General features: G+C 44.2%; 1 protein-coding gene across 11 annotated transcripts in view; it reads left to right on the plus strand.

Annotated features, from left to right (window-relative positions):
• Positions 1 to 23,545, plus strand: part of ENOX1 (ecto-NOX disulfide-thiol exchanger 1) — a 611,047-nt gene that overhangs the window by 489,490 nt on the left and 98,012 nt on the right. For 10 of the 11 annotated variants that reach the window (XM_060129461.1, XM_060129462.1, XM_060129460.1 and 7 more), the window contains one exon: positions 2,241 to 2,358. The exons of the other annotated variant lie outside the window; for it this stretch is intronic. In XM_060129461.1, the coding sequence (XP_059985444.1) occupies positions 2,241 to 2,358 (118 nt within the window). The remainder of the gene's footprint in view (positions 1 to 2,240; positions 2,359 to 23,545) is intronic. 11 annotated transcript variants of the gene reach the window in all.

The raw sequence follows: 23,545 nt of genomic DNA on the forward strand, positions 1-23,545 counted from the left end.
CTCCCTACTGGGAGGTAGAAAGGGACACAGCCCAGAAAGATGCTTCTGGAAAGGGTCTTTGTGTCTCCCTGCCACTCCCACCACCACCTCTTCTGATATAGGAAGAAATAGAATTCTAAATTACCTTTGATTTTCTCTCCTACGTGTTGCCCGATTGATTAAATACCAGTTGGCAATTTAACATTGTGGATGATTTCTCAGTTGCATATGAGCTTGATAATTGGCTTGATTTTTCCACATTCCTGTGAACAGCATCTGTTAATTACCTGCAGCACCTTTACAGATTTATTAGAGAGTACAAGTGATTTACTGCTGAACCAGAGGCACCCTGTGGAAACAGCCTCAGCTTTTTTTTTTTTCCCTCCAATCTTTTCCTTTCTGCCACCCTTCCCCACGAGAACAGCTAATGCATGACAGTTTGTCATTAACTGTAGGAACTAAACAACAGGCCCTTTTAGCCTCGTTTATTCTTTCCACCTGAAGTTTCTTTGCTTCAAGTATTTTCAGACCACCTCCTCGGGAATTGGGCTCTTTGTCGGTAGAAAGATTAGTTGTCCACAACCTAAAAACTTCCCCACTAATCACATGTGACATCCGCCTCCAAGACCCGATGCTGTTACTTAAGGTGGAATTGGCCCCTCTTTCTACAGGGTGGCATGGTCAAGTGAGGGGACACTGCCTGTCATCCTGGTGCCTCTCAGGACTGCCCTGTGATGGGTGGCCCTGTCCCAGGAACCTTGCCTTCTGCCCTCCGCCTTTCCCTGTCTTTGGTGACTTCCCTGTCTTTGTCTCTGCCATTGTGGTTCCCAGGGTTCAGAGCTGACCATGCAAATCTGGTTAGCAATACAGAATTCCCATGCCATCGTGCTACAGTTAAAATCTGCGTGCTAAGGAGAGAAGAGAGTTGAGAGCACCTATAACAGAATAATATAGACACATCCATCCATCGAATGAGCACTTTAAACTGTGTTTAAAGTCATGCCATTAATACATTAGGTGTTGTAATTTAGCTTTATTCTTATTCATAGATTTATTATAAAGTGAAATTATTTTAACTGTTTGACTTTTTTTTTAGACTCCAATTTAAATGGGGAGAAAAACAACAGTGCAGCTCTTTCCACCCCACCCCGCTCTTTTTCTGTTGTTTTGAGGACAGAACATATAAAAGAACAGAATGGATACGGATTTGCAAATATATAATTTGCAGCTTGATCCAAAATAATAATATAATTATTTAATGTAAGCAATTAGTGTCCTGATTTTTAAGCACAGTAGTAAACAATTTATTGTGTAATTCTTTACTTTTTACAGTGAGTTTTCACATATACTCTTGCAGTCAAACAGCCTTGCATTACTGCTACCCCATTCTTGTGTGAGTAGACAAAGGCTCAGGAAATTAAATGCCTTGATTGCAGTCACCTTTCTAGGAGGTGGAGAAACAAACGACCCTTAGATCTTAAAGGGACGCTAAAACAACCATTACAACATAAACAATAAACCCCACGTGATAATTTAAAACACCAACAAAGAAGGCATCTGTTTTCATTTTGTCCTCCGACATCATTTGAATTTCACCATTTGGATATCTGAAGTGTGTGTATGTATGTGTGTGTGTGTGTGTGTGATCACACACGGGCACATACACACATGCAGGGACACTATTTTGCATGAATAATAATAGTGGTCAACATTTTCAACTTAATGAACCAAGTCTCTCACATGATGCTAAGTATCTCACATGCATTAACTGTTTTATGCTCAAAACTCTCCTTGTCACACTATCTCAGTGAGTGAATTGACACTAAGAAAGATGAAGAAACGTCCCTGAAGTGACACAGTGGGTCAGTGGTAGACCAGCCTTTTAAAAAATTCTCTTGCTCACATTCCTAGCCGCCCCTACGTTCCAGTTCTGGTAATAGGCATTTCTATGGGAGCCTCACGACAGCCCTACCAGTTGGACGTTGTTGTCCCCCTTTTTACAAATGAGGAAATTCAGAGATTAAATAACTTGCTGAAGAGCCCTTGACTCACCATTGGTGATCAGGAATTTCTCCCAAGTCTGATACCGAATCCCTCGATTGGTCCACACCCCAGACCCCTCAGAACTTCACTCTAGATTAGGCGGGGCAGTGTTTGGGAGGTGAAGACATTCCTTTGTCAGTCATAACACACGGAGAGACCATTGGGAAAGGTGTGTCATGTGTCGCTGACTCTGACGCCCGTGGGTCCTCTGCTTCCAGGAGCTCCGGAACGCTCAGAGTGAGCAGCTTATGGGCATCCGCCGAGAAGAAGAGATGGAGATGTCGGATGATGAGAACTGTGACAGCCCTACTAAAAAAATGAGAGTTGATGAGTCAGGTAACGTGGATAACTGCCACACCCCTGTGAGATACCTTAATGATCTTCCTAATCTTAGATGGGGCATACAGATTGGGAAATGGCCACATGACTCACTTCTATTGGAGTTAAACTGAACTTTCATCTTTGACTGACTCTGCCTTGTATTAATAGAACTTGAAATTCCTTCTTGGGAACGTAATGCTTTAAATTGTTCCAGTTGTTTCTGTTTGTGGGTCTGGGGCCACACTTACTTTCAGGGATATTTGCCTGTTCCCATAAAAATCCTTTTCCACAGTGTGGCAGCCACCTCTGATGCTGAAATACAGATAAAATTTGGTTTCGGTCAGTGTACTTCTTACATGGGAAACGTTTAATCCCTAAAGAAGCTTTCTAGCCTCTGAAGCAATGTGCTGGAGAATTAGACTGCTTTCCAATCAATTTTAGTTCCTAACCTGTAATCAAAGGGATGGTCCCGTTTGGTACCAAGAAAGGGGCATCAATCCTTGAGTTATAAAAAGGAGAGACGCTTAAAGAGAACCTTGATTGATATTCTCTGCCTAATCTGAGATGCTGATTTAAAACTCTCTTCTCAAATCGTATGTTATTCCCTTGATGTTGTAAAAGCAAGCAGAAGTGCTCACTCAAACGTAGGAGGCACCAAGGGAGACTGCTTGTCCGAGGGGAACAGTGTTTCCTAAAGGGCCTGGGAACAACCACAGTCGCCACCTTTGCCAAAAAGGGAATAAAACACTCACCTCTCCCAGGCCTTTTCGGGTGACCAGGAACAGAGGATCTTTGCTGGTTTGGTTAGTAGAAGCCAAAATCAAGATTCCAAAATGGTCAAGTCATCAAGATTACAGAGCGGTCAGTTAGGTTGACCGGTCAGTTCCACATCTTGGCTGTTGTGAATAGTGCTGCTATGAACATAGGGGTGCATGTTTCTCTTTGAATTATAGCTTTGTCCGGATATATGCCCAAGAGTGGGATTGCCGGATCATATGGTAATTCCATTTTTAGTTTTCTGAGGAACCTCCGTACTGTTTTCCATAGTGGCTGCACCGATGTACGTTCCCACCAACAGTGTAGGAGGGTTCCCTTTTCTCCACATCCTCTCTTAGCATTTGTTATTTGTAGATTTATTGATGATGGCCATTCTGACCCGTGTGAGGTGGTACCTCATTATAGTTTTGATTTGCATCTCTCTAATAATTAGTGATGTTGAGCATCTTTTCATGTGCCTACTGGCCGTCTCTGTTACTTCTTTGGAGAAATATCTATTAAGGTCTTCTGCTCATTTTTCAATTGGGTCGTTTGTTTTTATTGTTGTTGAGTTGTATGATCTATTTGTATATTTTGGAGATTAAGCTCTTGTCAGTCGCATCATTTGCAGATATTTTCTCCCATTCCATAGGTTGTCTTTTCATTTTTTTTTTTTTTATGGTTTCCTTTGCTACGGAAAAGCTTGTAAGTTTGATTAGGTCCCACTTGTTTACCTTCGTTTTTATTTCTGTTGCTTTGGGAGACTGAGCTAAGAAAACATTGGTACGATTTATGTCAGAAAATGTTTTGACTGTGTTCTCTCCTAGGAGTTTTATAGTGTCATGTCTTATATTTAAGTCTTTAAGCCATGTTGAGTTTATTTTTGTGTATGGTGTGAGGGTGTGTTCTAACTTTATTGATTTACATGCAGCTGTCCAACCTTCCTAGCACCACTTGCTGAAGAGACTGTCTTTTCCCATTTTATATTCTTGCGTCCTTTGTCGAAGATTAATTGACTGTAGGTGTGTGGGTTTGTTTCTGGGCTCTCCATACTGTTCCACTGATCTGTACGTTTGTTTTTGTACCAGTACCACGCTGTTTTGATTACTGTAGATTTATAGTATTGTCTGAAGTCTGGGAGAGTTATGCCTCCTGGAAACAACCTAAATGTCCATTGACAGATGAATGGATAAAGAAGATGTGGTACATGTATACAATGGAATACTACTCAGCCATAAAAAAAGAACAAAATAATGCAGCAATATGGATGCAACTAGAGATTACCATACTAAGTGAAGTAAGTGACAAAGAGAAAGACAAATACCATACGATATCACTTATATGTGGAATCTAAAATATGGCACAATTGAACCTATCTACAAAACAGAAACAGACTCCCAGATGTAGAGATCAGACCTGTGGTTGCCAAGAGGGAGGAGAGGAGGGGGAGGGATGGACTGGGAGTTTGGGGATTATAGATGCAAACTATTGCATTTAGAATGGATAAACAACAAGGTCCTAGTGTAGAACACAGGGAAGTATATCCGGTCTCTTGGGATAAACCATAATGGAAAAGGATATATATGTAAAAGAATGTCTGTATGTGTATAACTGAGTCACTTTGCTGTACAGCAGAGATTGGCACAGCACTGTAAGTCAACTCTACTTCAATAAATAAATAAATAGCGGTCAGAATGCTCTGTTTTTCCAGGGCTTTAGAAGAGAATGCCAGAAGCATAAGATGATCGCAAGAAAAGGCTCCTGCATCCAGGCATATACAGAAGGGAGTTTCATTTCCCTAGAACAGTGGTTCTGAAAAGCATGGTGCCCAGTCCAGCAATGTTAGCATCACCTAGGAACTTATTCGTAATGTAAATTCTCAGGGGTGCTACTCGAGACCTACTAAATCAGACTCCAGAGGATGTGGGGGCGGGGCGGATGTGAGATTCAGAATCTGTGATTTAAAGCCTTCGGCGGGATCCTGATGCAGGCTAAAGTTTGAGAACCACGGCCTTAGAAAATTTCCCTTTCATCCTCAAATTCCGTTCATTTGAATCTTTTAGAAGCTTAGCATAAAAGCAGCACCACACCACTATTTTCTGAAGCCATATATCCTTTGTCTGAAAAATGAACCGAGCATTTATGTGTCAATGTATGTCTCTTATTAAACTGATATCAGATTTCTCAGGACTGCTCGATTATTGGGTTTGGATTTGCTTATTTGAGGAAACCACCTTCCACGCAGCGTTTCTATTCTGCAGACCTTCATATATCAGAAGAAGAAAGTGAGTTTTGGGTGTGATTTTTCTTAAATTCAAGGAGCTCTTCCAATAAATAAATAACTAACTTTTTTCCTCAAAAAAAGCTTTTATCATTTTTTAATCAGAGTTTTTCAGGGCATCTCTGCTCTTCTGATTATCAAGAATACTTCCTTGTACTTCTGCTGTTTACCACGTATAGTAATTTACAGTGTGTCTTTGGCTAGACGAGGGGCAAGTTTACACCAAACCTGGATCCTTAACATCTTTGTAAGGTAGGTGTAGAAGAAAAGAATGGAATCCATCAGGAATTCTGATTGGAACCTGTGGCTTTTTTTTTCCCTTTGCGGGGAGTGGCATTTCTTTTTAAACAACCTGTCAATTTCTCAAGTAAGAATTATGTATAATTCCATAGCCTGCTTGGGATAAGACAAGGATAATAATGACTCAAGAATAGTAATAAGCCACAGAGGAGATCTTACAGACCACGGCAGCCAGCATATACCTGCGGGATTGGCCCCTGATCTGTGCTCCGGAAGAATCCGCAAGGATACCAAGGACCTCTCCTCTCAGTGAGGACCACAGGGGCCCTCCCTGGAAGTTCGACCGAAGAGCCTTCTTCCCAGACCTCTGTGGTTTTCCTCCCAGGCGTCTGATAAGAGCCTGAAGTAGGACTTGAACTTGCAGAACTTTCTCCAGGCTCGTTCCTTGGTCAGCAGAATTAATGAACACAATACAGTGCGTGTTCCACAGCAGGCCGAGGGCAGAGATGAAAGAACCGGGGTTCGAATGCCAGGCCCTGAGGAGTTCAAAGTCTTTTGTGCTTTTTGAAATGAGACGGACCCGGAGAATGTGGTGTGTGGTTTATGAGGAAATCGCAAGACTGATTGGAGGGAAGGGAAAGCACCTGACCTTCCTTATTCCGCTGGGCCTTCAAGGTCCTGCCTAAAGGCAGGTAGGTGGTGGTGGTTCTTTCAGCCGTGCGGATTCGGGGGCGCAGCCTAACAGCAAGAATCCCATCTTGTCTTTTGACCAAGCTTCAGACAAGATCGTGTGAACTGCTGAAAGGGGGGACTGAGGCCCTACAGCCTGAGGGAGACAGGCCTTCCAGCGGCATCTCCTTAGGTGACAGGCCACTCGTTTTTTTAGGTACAGATTTGCATGTGTTAATCTAGTCACCTCCAAGCAGGCCTCCGAAAACAGAGCGCTCTACCGAAAGGACAGAGGAATTGCCAGACCTGAAATAGAAGTAAACTTCTCCATCCTTTAAGGAATCCCTGCCCCCTTCTTTTCTGCCAAAACAGTGAGACCTTGCCTCACCGGCAGCAGCTGACCCAGGAATTCTTGGAAATCCCGGGGGATAATACCCTCCCTCCCTCCCGGGAGCCTCGGGCCTGCCCTGCCCTCCATCTTCCTCCTCAAACAAAAACCTGTGCAGGTTTTATTGCATTTCTGAGGGGGAGGTGGAGAGAATTGACTTTGGTTTTCAGAAAAAGCAAGGTTTATTATGTGAGGACTTGTATGATACCTTGGGTTCAATTTTTTTCTTTTAATCAAAGTTTTTCAGGGCATCTCTGCTTTTCTGATTATGAAGAATACTTCCTTGTACTTTTGCTGTTTACCACGTAGAGTAATTTACAGTGTGTCTTTGGCCAGAGTTCCGCCAGACCGGCTGTCACTTCCACATCCCTCTGGGCGGCGGGCCAGTCACTGCTGCTCAGCCGGTGACTCTTAAAGGGGAAAAAGGAGTTTGCTGGAGCCAAACTAGGATGCTGATAAAAATGAAAATGAGTTTTGCTAATACACTTGAAAATCAAGACAGATTTATCGAAGCACTCATTCAAGAAAATCGGCATCCTGTTCCAAAGTCTGTGAAGATAATTTTTGATAAAAATTCAAACGTATTCTTGCATATAGTCTGTCTCCTGCTGCAATCAGGCCAAACTTTAAAAGCCAGATCGATTCCTCCTTCTCCCTCTCTCTCTCCCCTCACCTCTATTCTCCCTCTCTCCTTCCTCTCACCCTTTCTCCTTCCTCCCTCCCTCCAGGTTGGCAGTGGGGGAGGGCCAGGAGTTGCACAGGAAGGAAGGGAGAAGAGAAGTCTGTCCTAGATGGTAAGGCTTCCCTGGCAGAACCTGATTAGCGTTCAGTATTGTGAATTCAGTGAGTTGGTGCGTATGAAGCCCTTCCAACAGTACTTAGTGTGGAGCATGTAACAAGTAACTCAGTGACTGTAACTGTGCTTCTCATCTTAGTCATCCCCCAACACCTAGTCCTGGGCCCTTCACCAAGTAAGTGCTCAATAAAAGGGGGTTGACTTCAGTTCCATAATCCCCTTCTTCTGGTCCCTGTTTTTGATGGTTCCGTCGTGTAAGTTGATCAGAAGATGGTAGCCCTAAGAACACTTGCTCTGGCGAAACTGGAATGGCAGGTGTTAAGAAGTGGGTTCAGACAAGAACGGTTCATTTCTCCACAACGTTCAGAACTTCTGCACACCCAGAATTCAGTGCCGCATGCTGAAGAGACTACGGACCAGAGAATTGAAACTCAGCATCATTCTAATGATTGACAAACACTTGTCAAGCATCTTCTTGTGTTCAAGACACTGTGGACCCAGGGGGTATGGAGAGAGCTAGACACAGCCTACCCTGCGCTCTGAGGTGTGAGATACTTTTAAAGAGATAAATAAGCATTTTAAGTTAATAGAAATACAGTGCCTGATGCCGAATATATTTTAAGCCGTTAATTTAAATTCAGGATAAAGCAGAATGAACATCACTCTCCAGTGTATGTACCTAACCCACTGTTTGGTGAGTATACATTGTACATTGAGCACAGATTTTAGAAGAGAGTAAATCTAAAACGGCCCTTGCTTAATAGACGACCCTTAAACCATTCCATATGCACAAATGCTCTTGGGTTTTAATTACACCTAATTTAAACTCTGAGCTCCTTATAGGAGCAAATACTCTTTTAATTATGAAGAATGTTTTCTGGGTTGTTAAGTTTCCATGGAAACTCACCACAAAATAGGTACGGACCTTTTTTTTTTTTGATTCCAGTAAGAAGTCAAAGATTTTCCAGCTCTTTCAGCCAACAGAGTCAAATTAGGGACTCATAATTAAGTTCACTTGGAATCAGCAGTATTCAGTCTGTCTAAACAGTTTCATATATAGCTGGAAGTCTTAGGTTAAAAAAATTAATAGTAAGCCTCTCTCAGGCTATCCCCTGATCTCTTTGAACACCAGGACTGCCTTCATTTTTCTGATTCAGTTTATTTCCTATATGGGAGTGCTTTTGAAAGACATAAGAATGCCCAACAGATTACAATTAGGCACGAGTCCAAGAAGAGGTTCACTGCAGCCCCCAGCACCAGCCTGGGCACAGAAGGCAAGGGCTGCTGGATTCCAGTTCAGGGTCCTGCAGCCGACTGATGGGGGCCTGACGGAAGCCATGTCACTCGCAGCTGGTAGAAGCTTCCTTTTAGGAAACATTGAGTGTGATCCTAGCAGGCTTACTCTGGGGTCGCTCAGAACCGGGCAGAGGGACAAGGGCCTTCAGACGTGCAAAGTGAGATGGCTCAGTCTCACATGCCTGGGACTGTGCTCCCTGCCCAGCAGACTCCCAAAGGCAGGAGTACCAGTGGTGAGAAGGATAGGCTGTTCGTAGGCCTTCTGTTTTCACACGTGACGAGCGTCTGAAGGAGAAGTAGAGCAGTGATGTGTGTCCATCAGTCACCGCCAAGGTAAAGACGAGCGTTGTATTTCCAACCGTGACAGAATGTCTTCTGGGAACCCAAGGGCCAAACAAGGAGGTGTGATTAATTAAAACTTATATGGCTTAAAGATGATGCAATCAGTCTTCCGAGGCGGGCTGAGCAGCCTGCTTCTTTCCTAATCTCTTGCAATAGAGCTTCATTTGCAAGGAGACAAGGCTTTCTTCTCTGTTTCTTCCCTTTATTTATTTATTTTTTTAAATCTTGCTAATCTTGCCACAGGAAATCAAATCATTCTTTATTTGGGGTAGATTTTTCATGTGATTTCATGTGCAGTTACAGTTCCCATTTCATAATGGATATGTTTCTGAACAGTGTAGAAATCAGTTCTTTACCTTTTAAATGTAAGAGGCAGATGCTGTTAAACCGACCCCATGCAGCAGGATTCCTCTGTCACGGCAGCACTCCTGTCCAACCAGACCGTGCTTATCTGTTCTGTAAATTCACGTTTTCTGTAGCCCTCCACAGTGCCGTGTTCCCAACATCGCTCTCATATACGCACAGATTTTCCATAATCGTGTGTTTCGTGTCACATCGATTTGGGTTGTTGAAATTGTGTTGTGTCTCGGAGACCACAGATTTTTCACTAATGCTCCAGCCATTCAGCTGAGCGGCGCCTCCCGAAAACCCGGGTGAGCCCTGGTTGAGGGTCTCCATCAGTTCACACCTGGTCAGTACTAGCTTGGAGCCGGCTAGGTTCTCTGAGTCGTTTTCTGTGCGCCAGCCCGGCACATGCTCCCAGCTCAGCCACCTTGCAGAGAAGACTCTGGCTCTATCAAGCCCTGGCTTCTGGCCTGGTGACAGGAGCCCCTGGAGTGTGGTGAAGGGCTCCTGGGCTGATGGGTAGTTGGCAGGCAGAGGAGAAAAGTGAGGAACTTAGCAGCCAGTGTTCAGAAAGGGAGAAGTACGGAGACCTTGACCCAGGAGGAATGGAGACAAATGGCCAGTGGGCCGCACGAGGTCACGGCACAGCTGCCCGTGCCCAGCCTGTGGCGCTGTGATGCCTTTCAACTGCCAGGAGCACCATGATCTAGATTGCAGTTTATTATGTTTTCGGGGCATTTCATTCTGATAAGTTTTGATGCAGGATCATTCCGTAGGGGAGTAGATTTAATCCTGTTTTCTTAGCAGGCTCTGAGGACACTGAGGGAATATTTATGTAATAAGGTGCAAAGTTGCTATGGAAAATACTATAGCAACCTAACATCTTCGCAGAGCCAGGCAGCCACTTATAACAGCAATCTAAATTTACATTTATTTTAGTGTCATTTTATCGACACTCTTAGTATCTCATTCTGACAGGATGTTAAAATATGTTTTCAGCTTGCATCTGAGCAAAATTAACACAGTGTTGTTGGAATTTAAGTGGGGTTTGCACAACTTCTGGAAAAAAGCAGAATATTTTTGAGGGAGTTTAGATGACAGAATCTGGGTAAGTTTGTAACTCTCTTCTTTCTCTTTCCTAAATGTACGAAAGAATTCCTTAGTGGCATTTATTCCTAGTTTTTCCTCTTAGTTGGTAACTAATGAGTCAGAATTTTCTGATTACCAAGTGAGGATTATCCTTTTTGACACTGACGTAATTTTTTAAGTGCTCACCTATGATTCTAGCTGGCGCTTATAGAAAACACTTTTAGTAAATCAGCTCATTGCCCTCCAGCAGCATGTGACTTTTTGATAATGAAATCTATTTTTTATATTAAAAATACCTATTCATTTTGGAAAGTCTAATGATTAAGAATAATAAAAGTGTTAGTTATAACACTACAAAAGACTCTTTAGTTTCTGATTCGTTTTCTTCTTCACAGCCTAACTATATAAGCATTTTTGTATGTATTTTTTAATACATACATGATTATGTTTTTAGTCAGACCTTTTTGTATAACAAGTGGGGTTTTTTTAAGCTTTTTTTGTATATTAATGAAATAGAAAATATAGAGCAAATGCGTGTGTATCCTTTCTGGATCATGGGCTCCTTCCCGTGAACCTTTAGGACTTCAAGCTGTAATCTTTGAGGTGGTCAGAGTAGATACCTGAGGTCATTAAAGCCTGAAAATTGGGCCAGCCCTCCCCAAAGCATCTTTTAGGTCCCTTAAATGTGAGTGTGGCAGGGAACTATAGATACGTAGCTGGTTAGTAGTGGAAAGATAGTATCTATTGATTTTCTTCTCTACCTCTCCATCTGAACTCTTAAAGTGTGACTTTAACACTGTTAAAGTGGGACATTGGCCAAAAGAATCGATACCAGACTATATTAAAACCTATGCTGCTACCAGCGTGTTGGCCCTGATGTACTGTTTATGAACACCATTGTCCTAATTCTCCTGTGCTTTTATACCGCATCGTTCATCAAGACACAGTTGGCGACGTAAAGTTATTGTACCTTGACTCCTAACACTGTTGCCTATAAGCTTCATTAATCCAAGACCTGAAGATCTACTGAAGGAATACAGAAGGTGAGGACAGATATCCAATTGAATTCCAGTGAGCCACACTCCGTTAAATGCCCCATAACTAATGGAGAAAGTAATTGACAGAAGTAGCAGTCATTATTTCTCCCCTTTCTTAGAAATTCCACCTTCCAGTTGTGATACTTCGAAGCGCTGGACATTGAAGTGTATAGCAATTTTAAAAATTATTATGATAGTGAGCGCGCCCACGTCTAAATGGCTTAGAGACTCCTCTCTTTTACTGGCATGCGTGTCCTTGATCCCAAAGAATGCTCAGCAGACCTTCTCCCCAGCTCCAGGACAGAGTGTGGGAAGCTTTCTGGGAAGGGGCTAGAGAAGGGACGTTTTATTTGAGACTCCCCATTACCAGCAGAGAAGTAGGGAGACAGATTGCTGGAGCAGTCGTCAATTCATCGTAGTGCTTCAGGGCGGGTGTTGCAGGTTCTTTAATGAGCCCATTGTACTGATAACTTCTAGAGCCGCTGTGTCCCAGAGACCTCTGCATTCCACTTCCTGCATGTGGGTCATTGCCGCCTGATGCAGTTACCCAAATTTTCAGTTATCAGAATTACCTTAGGAATATGTAAATATCTAACACTAGGGTATCGGTTAATTAATCATATATCCATAAGCAGCCTTGAAAGCAACCATGTTTTAGAAAACTATATAATGGCATGAGAGAAGGTTCTCTGTATATTGCTAAGTGATTAAAAAAAGCAATTACAAGTCAATGTACAGATCATTCCAGTTGTGTGTTTGTGGATGTGTTGTATTCACAATTTATATGTTAGGGGGAAATCTGTAAGGAGATAGGTCAAATATTCAGAGTGACTCTTTCTAGAGGGTGTGATTACCAGTGATCTTTTTTCTTATTTTTGCATCTCAAAAATTTCTACAGCACATACATGTATTATTTAAATAATTGGACTACAGTAAATATTAATATAAAAATTACCCAGGAGAATCTGTGGTGAAATTTGTATTGATTGAGGTACTACCTGGCCATTTTCAATCACAGGAAAGTTGAAAGTGGTCATGAATAGTAACTGGTATCAGATGACAGAAGTTTATTGAATTGCCCTCTTTTGCTTCAAACTGGGGAATAATCACCTTTAATTTTCCATAATATTTTACCTTCCTAGACCACATCGTCCTGCAGTTTCCTCTTCCAAATATGATCATATTTGCGTGACTATTTAATTAAGGATCCAAGAAGTAATTCAAGTTCTGATCCAGGCAGACATGTTGAATTCTTACCCACAAGGAGACTGGCAACCATGAGTTTCTTCAGATATGAAGAGACCCTTAGAAAGCACCTTGCACAACCTTCTCCTCTCTTCACAAACAGGAACGTGCAGTCCCATGTTGAGCAGTTAACGTTATTTGCCCAAGATAGTAAGTGGAAGGTACTAGAACTAGAGCTGGTACTAATACTAGGTATTAGTACTAGAACTCAGTACTAATTTCCTTCTTTCCACGTTGATGACCTTTCTATGGCACTACTAAATGTTGTGGGGAAAAAAAGCTCCGGAATAGAATATCCCTCAAATGCCGTAAGTGGCATCGTAAGAGTCAGTAAAATCAACCAAGGATTTTGAGTGCCTGCTATGTGCATGGCACCGTGATGCCGTCTGGAAACAAAGGTAGGCCGGAGATGTTTATTACCTTCAAATGTTAATCCAGACCAGGCTGACTGGGGCTTTTGCTTAGTCTTCCCATTACTTTCTGGATTTTTCTACTGACTAGCAAGAGATTGGCTTCAACATAGGCAGTGTATCCAGCAAACTGTTTTCTAGCCCATTCCAACAGAAATGCCAGCTTTTAAAAATATTCAGGAAATTGGCACAGTCCCTTTTCTAGCTGAATGATATTTATTTCCTCATAAACAACCAGCTCTATGGCTTTGGGCAAGAAGAAGAACTGCTTTGAAGAGGCAAAGTACATCAGGAAGGAATCATGCCATGTCATGTATTCCTTTGGTAAACCGGACACACTGTCACAGCCCGAGTCTTCCATTCCCTGACTCTCCAAAAAGGTAAAGAGAAAAAATAAAACTACTTCTCTAAACACAAGCACAGATGTGATGATGGATCTGCAATGATCTGAGCTACAATATTTGTTCTTTGATTTCCCATCTCATCCCATGTTTCCCCTGCATCCCCAGGGCCTGGGAGAGCCTACCTGAAAATCATTCATTGACTCTCCATCTAATTTCAAGACTTACTGAAGCGCTCTCCATCCTTCCTTGTTCCTGAGGCTTTTCTTTATGAGATCTACCCCGCAATCAATCTTAAAAATAAAAGTTTGAGCGAGAGCACCTACAATAGTATCAATGTTATTGAGATGCACAGACTCAGGGAAGTTTTGATCGGGAAGAGATCTTAGAAGTAACGTGTCCTCTCCCTTCTTACCCCATTTTCAAAATTAATGAGAAAAATGTGGTTTTTACCCCCAAACAATAATCAGCTGGAATGCTGAATAATGTCTACAAGTTTGTATTGGGGATATTTTTTTTTTGTAATTACAAGTTTTCACGTAAAACTTAAGTGATAACACACATTTGGCAAATCTCTTGGAAGTAGGATAAGAGATTTAATTCTCCTTTTAGTGACTTACTAGTCGGTTGATTAAGAAATGTCTCCACCTGCCATACTAGACTTTTCTCATATAGTTTATATAATCCGAACGTCGTAAAGCCATCCATTTCTCTATCCTTAGCTCTTTGCTTTCATGAAATTGTCTTAAGCAACGCCATAATACAAAGCAATGATAAAATGAAAACAAGTATTTAGTGAATTCTTACTTATGACATGTATGGGACCGTGATATCATTTGTCTTGCAGTGCCATATTAAGGGGGGAAAAATAGCAGACAAAGTCTTGTAAGGCTACTTGAAACTCAGTCTTCGATCTGAGAGTGGTGTTTATCTGCTCTGAAAAATCCCTGTAGCTCACCAGAGTTCTCCTTTTCCTGGAATAGCACTGGATCGTGGGTCCATAAAGCTCTTGCTCTCAGAAGTCAGAGCCAGAGCTAGCAGATAAACTCTAACATGCAGAGCTGTGAGAGCTGAGAGTATCTGAGAAGAAGTTGTGTAAATCTGTTCATCTGAACTCTTACCGACCCTGTAGAAGGTTTTGTTTGGTTCTTTGTTTTGAGCAAATAAAGGTGAACACATGCTGAGATGGAGGACCTTCTACCCACTCTGCTCCTTCAAGACTAGCTTTCTCAGAGGAATTCTTCTCACCTTTCAGAAACAAAATATTTCATGCTAATTCCTGCTTAATTGGAGGGAAGTCATTTCTTTAAAATCATTGAATATGAATTTGAAGTCTGTTTCATCCCCGTCCTCTTTAATTCAGTCAAGGTCACCTCCTAAACTTGCCCAGACAGCACTATTTCTCAATTAGAAAAAGGGGTAGAGCTGTTTTAAAGCATTTAGCATCTGGTTAATAGCGCTGAACTGGGGCTTCAGCACTTGCAGAGGGATTCTGAGGAGTCGCCAGTAAGAATATTCATTGCTACCTGGAAAAGTGTACTCTTCAGAAACCAAAAGCAAATCATTTTAATGAAGAAGGCAAAAACTGCTTTTTTTACGGGGATGTGAGAAAGATGATCGTACTCAATATATAGCGGGTTTTAATATCCGAACAACTCTCTCCCAGGGAAAACTTGCTATAATTTAGCCATCCAGACAGTTTATAAAATGCATGCGCTTTCCCCTGCCCAAGGACTCTGAGTCTGTCGAAGCAGGATTTTGTGGCACTCAGGCTCTGGGGATGGGAAGAAGTAACGAGAAGAGGTGTCCAGTTGACAAATGCGAGCTGGAGCCATCCAACTGGAGAAGAAATCAAGGGTTCCGAAAATAAGTTTTTGAGAGACTTCCTTCCAACTTTCCTTCCCATTTCCTGGGCCTGACTGAGGAACGCCGAGCTCACCTTGACGCTCTTTCGAAGAGGGGTGGTCACACCACTAGAAAAGCTCTGAGAAAGTGGCCTACGTGAGTGAGAGTTGGTGTCCCTGGAAGAGAGGTTTTAGAGTCACCCAACAGAGTGCAGAAATAACTTTGAACCAGATGAGGTCAGAGGCCCCTTGAGGGATCGTCGTTTTGTTTCCAGCATGGCTTGGCAAATGATGTCCCTTCCCTAAGCCTCGGCCTTCTTAGCAGTAACATAAGGCTCATCCTAAGAGGGTTTCCTTGAGGTTGTAAGAAATAACCGATGAAGGGTTTCCATGGCACTTTGCAAATGGTACTGTGACAGTGTGGGGAATGGGTACTGCTAAGCGGTAACAAAGGTAAAATGAGCAGTTCCCAGCCCTAGACCTGGGAAGCTTTATACAACAAACACCAATGCCTGGGGGGGGGGGGGTTAATGCCCGGGAATCTGTGTTATTAAAATGCTCCTCAGACGAGTCTGACGCACAAAGGATTGGAAACCACTGGCGCGTGACGTGAAGACTGATGGCTGTCAATTATAGGTGGGAAAGAAGAAAAAAAAAAACAAATAGAGGTAAGGTAACAGAATATGAAAACAAGAAGAAAATGAAAATGAAGTAGAAGATGACAATGATTAGTGGAGAGGAAGTGACTGACATGGGCAATGATGAAGTGACTGACATGGGCAATGTTAAAGGACCAAAGAAAGAAGAAACGAAAGGGAGGTAGTTTAGTCGTTTAAATACGGCGTACGTGACACAGATGGAGAACCCCCCTCATCATATCTGTGCGAGATGCATCCAAGTATCCTTTGGTTAATTGGAAAAAAGACTAGCTGGGAGGAAAGGAAAAATTAAAGTAGCCTGGATGCAGAAAGACAGAGTCCCTGCTTTTCTCTGATGCTAGGAGAATAGCCAAGGACTGTTTTCTCATCCATCAGTGGTGAGAGAGAGAAGCAGGGATGCCTGGGCATTTGCCAAAGAGGAAAGCCTCAGAGGACCTAGCGACTGGTCCGGGGAGAGTGTGCACGCAGGAAGGGCCTCCCCTCCTCCACTGAGAGGCTGGTCCAAGGGCCCTTGGTCAAGGGTGATTAGCTCCCGCAGAGCACGGAGGTATAGCTCAGCCTCTCCTGGGTGCAGGCCACAGACCTGCTGCCGAGCTTTCCCCAGAAGTATGGCTGCAACGAAAAGTAATGCACAACCACGTGTAGTAGGTCAGAAAAATGTGTTCTGGAGACCCTGCCTGGAGGATTTGTGAAACCAGTCACGGTATCATCACGGGAAGGGCAGTAACCCGCATTCGGAGAGGAGCAGGGAGATGGATGAAATGTGAGAAGGCAAGGCAGACGGCAGGGAACCCTGGAAGGCTGTGTTGGATGGTAAAGGCTGGAGAAGAGCAGGTCCTTTCAGTAACAGAGAAGCCGTTAGAAAAGGCTGAGAGAAAGCAGGCGTCAAAAAACAATGAAAGAAACACAAGCCTGGACACAGGTTATGAAGAAGTGGGGATCTGGTCTCCAAAGGCTAGTGAAGACGTTCCAGAACTTCGGTGTGCGTTAGAGTTACTCCAGAAACTTGCTGAAATGTACAACCTCAGGCCCCCACTTCAGAAACTCAGATTCAGAGGGTCGGGATGGGCCTAGGAATTCTCACGTATGAGATACCGTGGTGGGACAGATGGAGGCTGTGTGTGGAACAAACTTCGAGGACAGCTGGCCTGGAGACACCAGCTACTTTTTCATACCAGGGCCGTTCTACCTCGGTTACGTATCTAGAGAGGATGGGAATCTTTTTCCCTGATGCCAGGCACAAACATGTGGGCTTAAATAAACCAGTCTCAGCGTTGGTAAGGAGGCTGGTAGGGAGGGGAATTCACTGCCCACCACTGCCCACCAGCCGTGGTTCCCACTCCGTGGACTGGATAGAGTCTGTGTGCAGCACCAAACCCAAGAGAAGAGAAAGCCTTTCTGTTCAACTCATCTTTGTTATCCCAAGTATTTGGTGTCTTAAAAGAAAAGCTTTGTGAGAAATGTCACTCTTCATTGCAAAGGGCAATGCCTAGGACTGAGAACACACTTCAGGTGTGGGCTGACCTCCGCTGCACATTTCGGAGGGATATGTTTTATGTAGTAGAAACCAGCTGTTAGAGAAAGAGAGAGAGAGAGAGAGAGAGTGTGTGTGTGTGTGTGTGTGTGTGTGTGTGTGTGTGTAGGGGTTTAGAAGGAGTAGAAAAACATCACTCCTTGAGGGGAAGTTTCCTTGAAGAAAATTGGAAGTGACCATTTGTTAAAAGGGAAGGAAATCTGCCAGTTGGGAGGAGAGAAAGGTGTCGGCCCCGGCCCTGGCATTGCAGCCAGAGGAGAAATAGAGGAGTAATGCCTTCGGGGGAAGGGTTGCTGTTTAAAGCTACTCTGTTTGGATGAGACCAGCCACTAGTGAGGGTGGAGCACGGTCCTCCGGAGAGGTGTGCCATCTATGAGGGGGGGACATGGCCAGGGAGGGGGCACTGTTCCTGAAGACCCGTGTCATTCTGTGATGTATCCTGGTCTAAGTCGGATGGCCCTAAAAAAGACTCTCTAAAGCTTTCAGAGAGTTAGAAAAAACTGTACCTGCATCTTGGAAATCGAAATAGGGATTGCAAGTGAAAAAGAAAACTGAAGGCTAAGCAAAAACCAAGCAAACAAAAAAAAAACGAGAGTTGGGGGCAAGTGCCCTTCTGGATGTGTCTGCTGCTGGGACCCGAGTCGTCGGGCCCTTAGCAACCCAGCCTCCCCTCCTCCCTGCACCCATCTTGCCCTGTCTCCTGGGTACTGGCTCCTTCTGGAGTCGGCAGGGTCCTTTGGGAAAGTGGTCCTCACGGTGGGACGGCCCCACCCCACTCCTTGCAGCTTTTCACAGTGTGAGCCTGACTTCAAGGCCCAGCCCCACCCCGCCTTCTTCAGAAAGGAGCCTCACCCACCCCCAGCTTTCCTTTCCCAGCCTCTTGCTCGGTCTGACCACCACGGCTCGTGGTGGGGAGAGGAGGGAAGCGGCCTCCCCATGTCCATACCTGTATCGTTTTCCCCATCGCTGGGCGTGGAGCCGCCGAAGTCAGGCGGGTGTGCTTGCCTAGAGCAGGCTCTGAGCCGAGGTTTGCGGGACTCACTGCAGCTGTGCTTCCCTGAGGACTCTCAGGGCATCCCTCACCCAGCAGAGCATCCTCCAACCTTTTAAATGGCAGACACCCTGCTGTTGGGAGAAGCGAGCATGCCTCTTTCCTTCACTTACTTTCCTCCAAGGACGATGGGAGAGTTGGGGGAGGTATTAGATACAATAACGTCAATGGAAAAGCGGTAAGGCGTGAATGAGGTGAATTCTCAGCGGCGTCAGTGGCCCGGAGGCACCGCACAGTCACGGCCACCGGTGCAGACCGCTTCCTTAGGAGGAGTTCTGTGGACAGGGCGACAGAGGATTTTCTTTTCCTGAGTCACCTGCTGCCGGTTGTGCCCGCAGACTCGCATTTAAGCCATTATAATAACAAGACCCAGCTTACCTGCACTCTCCAAATGACCCTTATTCCACTGGCCTCACACGAAGATGGAAATAGACCCTGCATTGTGCTTCTGGTGAGCTCTCCCTAATCGCAGCTAGTGCGCAGACTGTAATGCACACTACAAATAGAAAATGTTATGTCAATGCTAAGTTGTAATAATAGTAATCCTGCAAAACCGTAGCTGAAGGAATTTCCACCAGCAGTTGGAGGAAGGTTGCTGCTTCAGTGGCGATACAGGTGTTACTGGAAAACAGATGGATTATAGTTTGTCCCTACCACGCTAGGCTGTCTAGCAAGAAAGTGTGCAGCAGGCGTCTCTGATGCTCTCCGGCTCTGTGCCTGGACGCTGGGGGGCACCGACATGACAGCATTCCAAGGACCCCGTGCTTTGTCTGGTCACCTGAGGGTCATCTGATGCTTGTCCTGGGCCTTCCTGAGCCTATTCAGACCCTGGGGAATCTGTGGAAGAGAATTTTCACTGCCTTTACTCCAGCTGAAGGCACAGGACACCTAGAAAAGCAGAACATAGAGGAGTTGGGTGGGGTAGGCACTGGAACACTGGTCCTTTGGGACTCCTGAGACCAGGCAGAGGCCTTGGACAGGGCTCTCTTCATAGAGCCTTTTATAAAAAAATTTTATTGAAATATAATTGATTTACAATGTTGTGTTAGTTTCAGTTGTACAGCAAAGTGAATCAGTTATAATCTATATATATATATATCCATTCTTTTTCATAGACTCTTTTCCACTATAGGTTATTATGAGGTGTTGAATATAGTTCCCTGTGCTATACAGTAGGTCTTTGTTGGTTATCTATTTTGTATATAGTAGTGTGTATATTTTAATCCTAAACTCCTAATTTATTCCTCTCCCTTTACCCTTTGGTAACCATAAGTTTTCTATGTCTGTGAGTCTATTTCTGTTTTGTCAGTAAGTTCGTTCGTACCATTTTTTTAGATTCCACATATAAGTGATACATGATATTTGTCTTTCTCTGTCTGGCTTACTTCATGTGGTATGAGAATCTCTAGGTCCACCCATGTCGCCGCAAATGGGCAATATTTCCTTCTTGTTTATGGCTGAGTAATATTCCACTGTATATATGTGCCACATCTTCTTTATCCATTCGTCTGTTGATGGACACTTAAGTTGCTTCCATGTCTTAGCTGTTGTGAATAGTGTTGCTGTAAACATTGGGTACATGTATCTTTTCAAATTAGAGTTTTCTCCAGAAGAACAGAGCCGAAGGGATCAGGCTCCCTCTCTTCAGACTATGGTACAAAGCTGCAGTCATCAAAACAGTATGGACTGGCACAGCAACAGACATCTAGATCAATGGAATAGGATTTAAACAGGACAGAAAGCCCAGAAATAAACCCACGCACTTATGGTCAATTCATGGAGCCTTAATAACCGGCCGAGGCCCAGGAGCTCAGTGGTCGGTGGTCTCAGTGCAGCCATTTCAGAGGAGGGGGACACAGCATAGAAGGCGGGATCCCTGAGTGGATCAAGTCAGGCCTCAAGGCTCCAGGAGCCTGAGTTTAACTTCTGTATGGCTCATTCCCAGACTCCTCCTGCAGAAGATCTGTGTGTGTTTGTTTTAAAATGGGCTTATCCCCTCTGCCTCCATAGTGGAGCCCTTCTCCTGCAGAACAGTCCCCAAAAAGACCCAGCAAGGGAATGTTTGCCTCTGTTAGGAGCTGATCGGGTCCCACAGCAGGGTCCCTGGTTGCCTTCGCGTTCGAGCTGCAGCACTTACCTGCGAGGGGCCACCCCAGTGCCATCACGTCGGGGAGTGTAGGTTCTGGAGTGCCCCTTGCGGAGGATAAACCCCGCACCTCCAGCCAGCTGGGCAAACCTCCACACCTCTCAAACCCAGTCCCGTCACTTGGAAAAGAAAAATATGAGTTGTATTTACTATGTCATGTTTTTGTGAAGGCGAAAGGAGATTGTGCAAACGTTGCCTGGCACATAAAATTGTTAGCTATTACTACCACTGTTACTACTCCTATGACTACAGCTACTCCTGCTGCTACTGCTACTGTTATTGGGGGAAAACGGGAAGGAAAACAGCAGTGACTGTACCTTTTGCCCAGATTTCCCCCTCCCTCCGTAAGGAGGTGGCTGGGGCATGGAGACAGGGCTGGGACAGGACTGCCTTCACAGGTGCAGCACACGGGGCTGAGGCTCATTCAGAAGGTCGAGGAATGGAACCAGAATGCCAAGCTGAGCCTGTGGTGCCGTCAGACGTATTTGTTCAAACAAGCCAATTGTAGCTCCGGTTCAGAAGCCGGGGGATAGAAGCGGCCGTGGCCTGAGCTGCCGCTCACCAAATGTGGTCTCGGCCCTGGCAGCATCAGCACCACTCGGAGCTTGGAGGAATGCAGATTCTTAGGCTGCGTCCCAGACATACCCCATTGGAAACTGGGGAAGGGGCCCAGAAATACGTGTTTAGCACACCCACCAGGAATTTCTGATTCAAGCCAACATTTGGGAAACTCTGGGTTAGAGTAATGCCAGCTATTTTACAAATAAGTTCCAAATCTTCAAGTGTCTTTACCAAAGAAAAAAAGTTCATTTCTTGGGCACACTAGAGTCCAAAGCAGATATTCTCGGTCTGTGGGCACCTTTCCTCCACGTGATGACTCGGAGACCCAGGCCCACTCCGGCAGCAGGAAGATAACGAGGAATTGAGCAGAAGGCACACCTCACACCCCCCTCACGCTGCATCGGTGAGAACCAGTCAGATGGCAGCCCCTGGGCCAGTCGCCTCTCAGGAACAAGCTTCACTAAGCAGAGAAAAGCATGACACAGTGTGCCGTCTGTGCCGCAGCAGCGCCACTGGGCCCCCCACCCCAGGCACCCTGCCGGAGGAAGAGCAGAATGCAGGAAGGCAGATGGAGCCTGGGGACGGTCCCTAGGTGCCCAGGCCATGGGGGCTGGAAGGCGAGCTGATGTGGTGGCCGTATCTTCCAGGTCTCAGACCCATCCAGTCGTCCTGGGTTCTGGACCTTTCAGCACAAGTGCCTTTCTGGGCAGCAGCCGATGGAAACCTTGAAAAAGACATTCTTTGCGCGTGGGGAGGAAATGCACAGCTGGGCAGCGTCCTCCCAGCATCTCAGGAGGACATCTGGCAAAGTGGAGGGGGGACCCCCCCCAACGACACCAAGACAAACAGTTTTCGAGAAATCCAGATATTGTTAGAAACAGTATGTTAAAGGGTTTGATTATTTAGTTGTGTCTTGCCTGAGCATGGAAGAGATATTAACATACTGTCAGCTTACAGGGACATAACCCAAAATAACTTACGTATTTTCATATAGGGCTAATTATTTTTCTGAGGCTGGCTCAGGGTGCTAAGAGAGAGATTTCAAGGCTTTCAGCAGAGTATTTACTTAAAGAAGGTAAGCATGCCATTATCTGTTCCCAGGGAAACACAGTAAGTAATGGAAGAGACAGAGGAGGAGGTCACTCTGACCATAATTAATACAAAGACTAATGGTTTATATAGGATCTAGTCAGGGGTGCAGCAAGGTGCTGTAATGCCTTTAAGCCTCTTCTCCAGCAGTGCAATTTAATCTTTGGATCAATTTATATACACTTTGGTAATTTTAGTAGCCTAGTGCTAAGTTCTGAAATGGAAGTTAATCTTGTTTAGCAGAGTTTTTCCAACATTGTCATTTTGGTTTTGATCCAATCAGAAAACCCCTGTAACAGAATTTTCCTAAGGTCCTGAGCAAGTATAAACTGATGCCTACACTGGCCTTCCCCTCATGGAGGCCACAGCTCTCCTCACATGGCTTCACTATAAATAGCTGATGGGTGAATGAATGAATGGTAACCCAGAGGCATCCCTGGATTCAGCATTGCCTTTAAAATCACCAAAGGAAAACTCAATTGTGTTCAGAATAGTTTACATTTGAAGTGTCTTCACTGTATTCTTTTTTAAAATTTTTATTGAAAATTGGTAATCCACATGTTAGCTAAATATTCTGTTTATTGGAACACAGTGCAGTCCACAGGGATTCCTACAAAAAGATGCATACTGTTGTTTATTTTTAATCCTCCTTATTTGAATAGTGGATTGGTTGTGCTGTCTCTCAGGGGTCAGTTTTATCACAGAAGCTTGATTATACATTGTTCAAAACTGTTTACTTTAATACAGTGTCCTAGACAGAATGAAAGAGAGAAAGGAAAGGGTGGGCCTTTTAAGTTTCTGAATTTTGAATACACTGAGAAATGATGTTAAGTTAGAAATTATTAGGATTTCGTTTCCTTTAGAGCGCTGGTCCAAGAAACTAATCTAGCTTCTTCCAGGAAGCTTCATCTGAGGCGCGGATGACGCTGAATACTGTTTACAAACAGGTGACCACAAGTTAAGTGGAGTCAATATATAATTTCTCACCCTCTAGAAGAAAACCACTTTGCTGCCACATGAGTAACCAACATTTTCTTTGCAAATATCAAGCTTGAAATTGTTTAATAAGGAATGTAAATCAGT

This window comes from Lagenorhynchus albirostris, chromosome 18, assembly GCF_949774975.1.
Source record: "Lagenorhynchus albirostris chromosome 18, mLagAlb1.1, whole genome shotgun sequence".
Taxonomy (NCBI): domain Eukaryota; kingdom Metazoa; phylum Chordata; class Mammalia; order Artiodactyla; family Delphinidae; genus Lagenorhynchus; species Lagenorhynchus albirostris.